The sequence below is a fragment of the Nerophis lumbriciformis genome, linkage group LG18 (assembly GCF_033978685.3).
Source record: "Nerophis lumbriciformis linkage group LG18, RoL_Nlum_v2.1, whole genome shotgun sequence".
Lineage (NCBI taxonomy): Eukaryota > Metazoa > Chordata > Actinopteri > Syngnathiformes > Syngnathidae > Nerophis > Nerophis lumbriciformis.
This window is the reverse complement of record NC_084565.2, coordinates 29,356,471-29,366,931: the sequence shown is the minus strand read 5'-3', so window position 1 is coordinate 29,366,931 and position 10,461 is coordinate 29,356,471. Positions and strand designations below refer to the sequence as shown.

General features: G+C 39.9%; 1 protein-coding gene across 1 annotated transcript in view; it reads right to left on the bottom strand.

Annotated features, from left to right (window-relative positions):
• Positions 1 to 12: 12 nt before the first annotated feature.
• Positions 13 to 10,461, bottom strand: part of sh3gl1b (SH3-domain GRB2-like 1b) — a 33,791-nt gene continuing 23,342 nt past the window's right edge. The window contains exons 5-9 of the mRNA XM_061977971.2: positions 8,126 to 8,259; positions 7,891 to 8,049; positions 7,701 to 7,804; positions 7,194 to 7,327; positions 13 to 1,432 (exon numbers count right to left, since the gene is read on the bottom strand). Coding sequence (XP_061833955.1) covers positions 1,239 to 1,432; positions 7,194 to 7,327; positions 7,701 to 7,804; positions 7,891 to 8,049; positions 8,126 to 8,259 — 725 coding nt within the window. The 3' untranslated portion in view covers positions 13 to 1,238. The remainder of the gene's footprint in view (positions 1,433 to 7,193; positions 7,328 to 7,700; positions 7,805 to 7,890; positions 8,050 to 8,125; positions 8,260 to 10,461) is intronic.

The following is a 10,461-nucleotide window of genomic DNA, read 5'->3' as shown; positions in this document are numbered from 1 at the left end:
TTGTAAGAAGTGTGGCGTCAGGAAAGAAGCACATACAAATACATCGATAATAGACAAATGCATGGCATTAAATCCATAGCAAGTAAAAACTTTTACAGGGCATTATAATAATAATAATAATAATAATAATAATAAAAGGACTACATGCATGTTTTAAGGGTTTGGATATAAAAATAGCAATATTTTTAAGACTGACTAAAAACAAAACATAGCCTTTTATAACCATACAATGTATGTCTTTTTTTCCTAAACATCCAAATCAATGCGAAGTAACGAGTGAAAAAAACGTTAGTCTTGTGTGTGCGCGGGAAAACAGTCTTGTAGTGTTTGTAGACGTTACACAGCAAAGTGCCACTTTGTTTATTACAACTGAAGGAACAGCCATAAGTAGCTTTGTTAGCTTTTGGGGTCATTAGTCACTCCTCCATCTGGTTCCAAATAAAAGCTATCAATGATGTGTTTGTTCCAAAGAGCTACATTGCTGAGTCCACATGTAAACATATTAGGTCCAAACACAGTGGAAGGGTGTGTCAATACGGACAAAACACTGATAAAAAAGATGATTCAAACAATCCCCCAGTCTAAACATTCCCTTGATGTTTTCCCTTTCACTTTTAGGCGACATCCCCAAAGTCTGTATTCATGTTTTAAGAGCACAGGTCAGGATGTAACAAACACTTTAAAAAATCTATAAATTCCAGAGTGAGGGACAGAATGGGACACAGTTTCACATTATGACAAGACAAGGGATAGTAAGACGTGAATCGCTGCCAGCAGCGTCGTCCTTTCTTTCTTTTTTTAGGCACTGTGTGGTTGAAATGGACTTTGACAAAGACGTGGCTGCTTTTAAGTGACCAAAGTGGTGCGACGGCTGCATTTCAAGGTGTGTAACACTCACACACACAGGTCAATCTCAAAGGAGGTGCAACTCTCACATGTCCAGTAAGCAGCTCTACTAAACATACATGAAATGAAAGTAAAATGAATATTGTACTGCTTTAGAAAAATAGACCATTTAAAAAAGACACAGTAGGCTATAACTGGTGTCATGTGGTTCTAATTTTTTTTTTAAAGGTAATTCTCAAAATGGCCAACAGGTGGCATCGTTGAATTACTGAAATGGGGAGTATTCCTTGCAACCTGAGCTTGGTGGATCAAATTGCAGGTGAAGAGTCAGTCATCCATGTGGTTCTAGTGTGGAACAGCCTCACTTTCCTCTCCTACCTTCCTTCCTACCTTTACTGCGGCAGTGGAACCAACACCTCCACGTAGTTGAGGGGGAAGAATCCCGACTGGCCGTTGAGCATACCCTCATACCAGTTCTCATCGATCTGATTGGTCAGCGTGATGATGTCGCCCTCGTGAAAGCCCAGCTCGCCCTCGTTCTCCGGCTCAAAGTCGTACAGTGCCTTGCAGCTGGGCTGCTCGGGGGCTGTGGAAAGGTCAGAACTTTTAGCTCCAACAGTGCTTTTATGACAACATCTTATGACTGCATGGTTTCTACTGGTGTCATCTCTTATGTTGCCTTTGCCAACTCTACCACTGCCACTGATCTGATCCAAACAAACTACACAATTGTCCAACAACAAAGTCAGTCTTTGTGTAGCATTGACTGTGTCAGCTTGGGACGTTCACTTCTTGCACATGAAAGAATTATACCACACTTAAAATATCACTATTATAGTCCTTAATTTAATGGCAAAATATAAGACAACTTATTTTCCTACGCTTTGAACAATGTGACTTATAAAAACGATGCAGCTAATTTATAGATTTTTCTTCACGTTTACAGAAAACAAGCAAAGACATTGAAAAGGTCTTTTGGATGAGTTTGCTCACTGCAGGTGCTGCAAAGTTAGGTTAACCTTTTTCACCAAGTACCAACATAATGGCCAACATTAAAATATAGTACAGTAGCCTAGTAGGCCTACATATTCAATAAAAACAATGTAAAAGTTTTATTTATCAAGTATATTTTATACTTTTGGATACTGTTATATTACACACAGTTTAAACACTAAAATAGTGTGTAATTATTTGGCATACCACAAGTGGTACATGTACCACAGTATTTCCTTCTGTTTAATGCTTTAAACCGGAACTACAAGTCTTGTAGTCGTCCATAACGTTCTACTAGCATAGGTTCCTACTTGACACCAGGCAACGTTTGTAAGTTTTACAATATAACTAAAACAATTCTTAATCATGTGCTATCGTAATGTGATCAAGCTAGTGTTGTTAGCATTAGCTAATATACTAACATGTTTACGATCGTCTGTTAGTATTAACTATTAACGGCATTTTTTTTTGTATTGTTTTAGTTTCACATCCCCGTGGAGTTATTGAGTCTGTTTAGCTGATTGGAGAGCTAGCTTCATGACTTCTGTTTGATCGGCTGTTTTACTGTCATGTTACAGGCACCGTTAGAAAACAATGTAAATAAACATTTACAAAACATTTCTGTGAAAATAACTAATTTCACAACATATATATCTGCAGCTTATAGTCTGGTTCGGCTATATATGGGAAAATATTTTTTCTTCTAAAATGTAGTTAGTGCCCATCCATTTTCTACCGCTTGTCCCTTTTGGGGTCTTGGTACAGCTTATATACGGTGCACTCTATAGACCTATAGGGTAATTTAACTTGTCTGTCCCCAAGACACTTGCCACTGTGTCATTAAAGTCAAGTGAGTTCTTACACTAAAGTATAACTATTACCTCCAAAAGTTTGAGGTAGACTGGTTGATAAACATGTTGGATGAAGTAGCACAATCTTGCTCTGACAATACAGCAGAATGCCAATCAGACCTTTGACCTCAAACAACTTGAATCAGACACCTCTACAAATCAAAATTATTTTTTTTCCAAGGCAACTCAATATAATCACAACTTTAAAAAATAACTCACTACTTTAAAACAAATCTGAAACACTCTAACCTTGACCTCAAACACCTTGTGGCAGACTTAGCTCTAAATCAATAAAATAAAAATACAAATAAGCTTAGCAATGTTTGCACATTTTGGAGATGATATTCTTAAAAAGCAACAAACGTGAGGAAAATACTAGCTGATATGGACTCAAGGGACACATTACTAGGATTTCATGGAAAAATCAATATTGCATTATAGGGGATCATAAATGGCGTAATGTTTGTTGAAATCCAAAAATGATTGACAGGATGTGCTAAGCTTTAAAAAGTCAGTTAACAGGAAGTGGATTTGTTACACCACATGCAACAAGAACCTTCAAAACCTTTGAGAACTGACTTTGAGTTTGACTTCCTATGTTTCACAAGCATACATAAGTACTGCAAAACGTGTGTGCGTGCGTACAGCAAACGCCGCAAGACCACAAGAGAAATTCATGCTCCGCCCTCTTTGACTCATGCTTCCCAAACAACAATGTTGAGGAGTGAAATGATGGCTCTGATGGTGTCACAGGACAGAGGAACAAGGTCAGTCAGACAATGGCCAGCCAACACACGCGCATGTACACACACACACACACACACACACACACACAGGTAAACACTTGTAATGTGTCTGACATATTTGCAGCACATGACTCATGCAGGTCTTGTGCAATCATGTTGGAAATGACTGGAATGTTTGTCAGCTCTCTTCCACAGGCTAAGTGTTTTTGTGGCTATTTTATACTTTTTCTATGGAGGTTAATTTGTGTCTATATTATAAAAGTGTTTTTTTGACACTGAATTTACGTAACTGAATTCTTTGCGTTTGAATTTTGTGAACCGAATTTAACTTTTTATTGCATCAAATTATACTGACAATTTCATTGAAATAAAATGTGTTAGCAAATGCATGTGTTTCAAAATTCAAAGTACCGTATTTTCCGCACCATAAGCCGCCCTGGGTTATAAGCCGCGCCTTCAATGAACGGCATATTTCAAAACTTTGTCCACCTATAAGCCGCCCCGTGTTGTAAGCCGCATCTAACTGCGCTAAAGGAATGTCAAAAAACAGTCAGGTCAGTCAAACTTTAATAATATATTAAAAACCAGCGTGATGTGGGCGCGCATGGAGTCGTATATCAACATGGACGGAGCTGCGTGAAAAAAGCCACCCGGCCTCTTCGCGTAAACTTACCTTAACCACTCGCTCATCTTTTCTTCATCCATCCCTTCGAGTTAGATTTTATGATGACGCCGGCTGGAAAGGTCTCTTTTGGCAAGGTCTTCCTTTTGAATATCACCATGGGTGGAAGTTTCTGGCCATTAGCATGGCAAGCTAGAACCACAGTGAAGGATGACTTCTCATTCCCTGTGGTGCGAATATTCACCGTACGTGCTCCCGTTGTATCCACAGTGCGGTTCACAGGAATATCAAAAGTCAGTGGAACCTCGTCCATGTTGATAATGTTCTCTGGCCGGATCTTTTTTTTCAGCTATCTTGTTTTTACAATATGCACGGAAAGTAGCCAGCTTTTCTTGAAAGTCTTTAGGCAGTTGCTGTGAAATAGTAGTCCGTGTGCGGATGGAGAGATTGCGTCTTTTCATGAACCGGAAACCTGTCGCTTAGTAGGAGCCATTTTGTGGTCTTTACAGATGTAAACACACAAAGGAAATGAAACGTAATATCCGCGCGCTTCTTCTTCTTCTTCTTCTACGCGGGCGGGTGGTTGCTTACAGTAGAAGAAGAAGCGCTTCCTGTTCTATGGGGGCGGGTGCTTACCTTGGCGGTTGCTTGCATAGAAGAAGAAGCACTTCCTCTTCTACGGGGAAAAAAGATGGCGGCTGTTTACCGTAGTTGCGAGACCGAAACTTTATGAAAATGAATCTTAATATTTATCCATATATAAAGCGCACCGGGTTATAAGCCGCACTGTCAGCTTTTGAGTAAATTTGTGGTTTTTAGGTGCGGCTAATAGTGCGGAAAATACGGTATAACAATTCACTATTTAAAAATTCAGTTTCGAAAAATTCACTGCTTCAAAAAGCAACACACACTTAAGGTAAATTAAGACCGAAGCAATCGATCCTGTTTCTGAACCAGTCAATAAGGTGTCAAGTTTGAAGTCACGTGACACGGGTCTTGCAAGATAGCATAAAAAAGGCAGTTAACTGGGCTTCCTTGGCATAATACAGTCCTTCTCAAATAGTGTGTGACCGCGGGGAATATGCTTTTTTGCCATACCAGAATATGATGAATCATATGTAGCACTTGGCTTCACTGTAACCACGGTGGGAGATGTGCTGTTTCCTTTAATGTTTAATAAGTTCACAATGTTATGCAGAGTTAAGTTATAAAAAATGTAGAGACAAATTATACTATTTATAGTCACGGTGGAGAGTGGGGGGTGTAAACTTTTTTTTTTTCTTCCTAGGAGAGGGGCATAACAAAATATTTGAGAAGCACAGACATAATACAAAATAATAAACATTTTAATGCGGCCCGCTGGATATTTTCAAACTATAGAAATGATTCCAATGGTTATTAGAATCTGACATACGGGCAGACAAGACATGGAGCAGAGACCTCAAAAATACGAGTGTCAGACGGAGGCGGATTTCTACAACAAAGTTCAGCAGAACAGTGGTATTATATTGAATAAGTGGATGTTTTTTTTACACTGTTGCCTTTATTTTTCGCCGTGTTTTTTGTTGATCTTGCTCTATTATAAAAATTGTCAATCAAGACGGTGGTCTGGAAAGCTGAGGAGCAACGCTAAAATATTTTGAATATTCAGGGTTCTATTGTTCATAGTTGATATAATAAATCCCACATTCTGTGGTTTTTTTGTACATTCAGAGTGTATTTTCAGTAAAGAACTAAACAAAACATCTCAAAAACAGAATTAACTTTAGGTTTTTACTGAATTATGACAGTCAAAATGTACACAAAAATACACACTGTGTGATTTACAATATTATCTATGAAGAATAAAATATATGAACGTTGATCTACTACTGCAGACCACCTCTTTGATCGACATATTTTATCATTGAGCCAGAACAACATAGATGCAACAAACACGGCGAAACATAAACATCCCCATATTTGGAAAAACATCACTTTTCTGCAGAACTTTGTTGTAGAAATGTGCCTCCGTCTGACACATGCTACCAGGCTTTTTGCTGTGTAAACAATCCCCGCCCACTCTGTTTGTGCCTCATCTGCATGAAGCAGAGTATGTCACTCAAAAGTGCAGATTCTAACCATTGGAGTCATTTTTATAGTTTGAAAACATCCGGTGGGTCGCATTGAAATGTTTATTTTGTTGTTTTATGCCAAGGTAGCCCAGATAACTGCCGTTTGTATGCTGTTTTGCAAGACACGTGTCACTTGACTTCAAACTTGACACCTCTGGTTGTGAGACAGGATTGATTGCTTCGGTCTTAATTTACAGCAAGCTAGTCTCGCTTTTTTGAAGCAACAAATCTTTCGACAGTGAATTTTTATACACATATTTTTTTTTATACACTGAATTTTCAACCACACATTTAGTTTTTTTCAAAAAACTAGTCAACATAATTTGATATTTTTCTGTCCTTTTCAAGAGTGACGCATAGGAAACAAAGCATGTTTTCAATCTTACAATTTTTGAAAACAAATTGAAATGTCAGAACATTGCACCCCTACTGTGTTTCAAACAAAAACACCACATGGCGGTGCTGTTATTAAACATATGTTGCATTGACTTAAAATTTCTCACAGTTATATCTGAATGGCCAGAAAATTTGGTAGACACTTTAGAGAGTCCCCTAATCAAAAAATAATGTTTGATTGTTGAGCAAGATTGGTTGAAAAACATGGCTGCCATCTGGCACAACGTCTTTGCATGGGAAAGAGTGGGACTAATTGTCCATAAATCATTGACCATTTATCTGATGACTATAAAACTTTGAGAACAATGCAGTGAGCAGAGTGGGCCACTTTTGGTAAGCAGGATGCACTGCAGGATGTCATGTGTTGAAAAGCATTATGACGGCAACCCATAGGGGGCGCACATTTTTTTTTTAATGTATTTATTTTTAACCTTCATTTACCCAGGAGAGTCCCATTGAGATTAAGAATCTCTTTTTCAAGGGAGTCCTGCACAGTATTCATACACCAGTGTAAGTGCCAAGGGGAGCAAAGGTGGGCCGGGATTTGGATGGCAGAAGCTGGCAATTAGTCTTAACCATGTTCCACTCTATAACGTTTTAGTTAAACTCCTGCAGAGTGCCTCACCTGAGTTACGAGAAGGGGGCGGAGCCATTGAAGTGGAGTAGCCCCCATTAGAGTGGTTGTCGTCTCCAAAGTCAAAGAGAGGTTTGGGCTTGGGTGTGTATTCCCGTCTCGGTCGGGACGCGGCCACACTCACCCTGTGGAAAAAAACGCAGTTCAACGGTTTTATTCACTAAAAGCAGTTCTTCTATGTTTTAAAATGCAGCATTTGCACAGGTAGCTGAAACAAAACATTGTGACAATGCATGAAACGTGTGTTAGATACAGCACCACGCACAAGTCCAGACACACTTCCTCATTTAAAAGGATGCAGAAGTTACGGCAGAGGATGTTACTCAAAGAACAGCTGGGAGCATAGTGAGTGTAGTTTTTTTTGTTTTGTTTTGCTTTTAACAAGTTTTATCGCCTACTACTGGCCTGGCATGCACATTACAGGAAAGAAGTACAGTCTGTTTGTTTGCATAAAAAAGGAGTACTGCAAAACTGTGTGTGATCTTTTCATTACTGCACCTTTCCTCCAGCTTGTGAGAAAGCTCATCCAGGAACTGAACAGCCTGCCGGTGGTACTGCAGCTGGCACTCCACCAGACAGGAGAGCTGGCTCACCTGCTCGATCTGCTCACACACACAAGACACGCCACAAGCCTCAGACTTAACTACACACACCGCATCTGATTGACACCTGACACCAATAAACTCACGTCGGTCTCCAGCAGGTTGTACATTCCCGTCTCGGCCACTTCCTTTGACTCGTAAAATTTCTCCAGGGCCTGTCGGATCTCCTCCTCGGGAATCTTGCCCTGGCGCTTCTTTTTGTAGTCGTAGTCCAGGCGGCGACCTTCCAGTTTCTTGAGGTGGTGCTGTCATCAAAGAAAACATTTCATTATGGAGTCTGTTTACCAAATTCCACTTCCCAGAGCATCTCCATCCACGTACCTGTATCTCTCTGAGCTCCTTGTCACAGAAGCCTTGCAATGGATCGATGAAGTTCTGTTTGACGTCAATGTCTAGCGAGTCTTTCACTTCTGCAAGTCTCTTCATGGACTCTCCCACGTCCACCAGGGCACCGCCTGAACCACAACAGACTGCCGTCAACAAACAGCTCACTGACACAACAAAGCTTCAACATTTGTCACATTTTCCTCATACAGTTGCCGAGAGGTTGTTTGTGTACTAGGCCTTTACGAGGTCTAAGGCTTTTAAGTAACAAAAATATAATTTACGCATTTTTTTTGTCTTCTTCCACCCAAAACAAATGATTGGGTTTATTTGTTTCACACATGCTTTAACAAGTCACACTGACAAACATCAAATATTAAATCCATGTTTCCCTTTTGTAATAAAGTCAGTCCAACAATCCGTCCAAGACACCCAAAACAGCAACTAGAAAAGTACTCAAAGAGCGCAGACCTCCAACAGGTCCTATCCTCCCATAGTAAGAAAAAATCCTGAATCTAGACCGTGCTCTGGATCCTTATCCCTTTTCTGACAAATACTGAAAGTTTCACCTATAGATGAATGAAAGTACAAGAGTGAAGCCTCTTGTCATTCATCCACTATCTTTGTCTGTGTGAGAGGAGACGGGCCTGCAAACATACACACATAAGTTAAAGCTCGTAACGGAAACGTAAGGTAACATAATAGAAATGATCCGGATCAGTCCCAAAATGTAATTTCGTTTTTTGTTGTTTTTTTTTAAATCCAACTATAACTTTGTGAGCTATCTTTACATAACTGAAAGAAATGGAGTGAACCCTCTTGTCAGATATCCATCATTTTCTCTGCGGGGTGGCGAGATACACTCACACACAGAGACAAAAAATTAATATAACATAGTTGAAATGATCTGGATCAGGCCCAAAATCTAATCAGTTGTTCCTTATCCCATTTCAGACATTTCTTGAAAGTACATTGAAAATCCACTGGTACCGTATTTTCCGCACTATAAGGCGCACCTAAAAACCTCAAATTTTCTCAAAAGCTGACAGTGCGCCTTATAACCCGGTGCGCTTTATATATGGATTAATATTAAGATTAATTTTCATAAAGTTTCGGTCTCGCAACTTCGGTAAACAGCCGCCATCTTTTTTCCCGGTAGAACAGGAAGCGCTTCTTCTTCTACGCAAGCAACCGCCAAGGTAAGCACCCGCCCCCATAGAACAGGAAGCGCTTCTTCTTCTACTGTAAGCAACCACCCGCCCGCGTAGAAGAAGAAAAAGCGCGCGGATATTACCGTACGTTTCATTTCCTTTGTGTGTTTACATCTGTAAAGACCACAAAATGGCTCCTACTAAGCGACAGGGATCCGGTTCATGAAAAGACGCAATCTCTCCATCCGCACACGGATTACTATTTCACAGCAACTGATATTCCTGTGAACCGCACTGTGGATACAACGGGAGCACGTACGGTGAATATTCGCACCACAGGGAATGAGAAGTCATCCTTCACTGTGGTTCTAGCTTGCCATGCTAATGGCCAGAAACTTCCACCCATGGTGATATTCAAAAGGAAGACCTTGCCAAAAGAGACCTTTCCAGCCGGCGTCATCATAAAATCTAACTCGAAGGGATGGATGAAGAAAAGATGAGCGAGTGGTTAAGGTAAGTTTAAGTTTACGCGAAGAGGCCGGGTGGCTTTTTTCAGCAGCTCCGTCCATGTTGATATACGATTCCATGCGCGCCCACATCACGCTGGTTTTAATATATTATTAAAGTTTGACTGACCTATCTGACTGTTTTTTTGACATTCCTTTAGCGCAGTTAGATGCGGCTTACAACATGGGGCGGCTTATAGGTGGACAAAGTTTTGAAATATGCCGTTCATTGAAGGCGCGGCTTATAACCCAGGGCGCCTTATGGTGCGGAAAATGCGGTAACTTATTTTGCCAACTACGGTAACTAACTGACCGACAATAATGGCAAAGATTACATAACCTCCTGGCAGAGAAGAAAAAAAACATGTTATAGAGAATTATTATAGTTTTACATGCATAAAACTGTGAAATAAATTTTTATAAATTATGACTGAAATAGGTAAATGAACATTTAACGAAAGGGTGGAGGGGAGCGGGAGAGCTAAGCGTACTTTGCTATGACTTCCTCCTTGAATTCAATAGTGTTTCTCACCTTCTTTATCAAAGTGCTTTATTTGCCCTTATGGTGGCTTATTTTGCAGTCTCACAATACAATAAAAAGCAGAGAGACAGAATCTCCAACTATTTACCACCTATGGAATGTGACAAGCTCCACTACCTTATATAAAGGTGATAT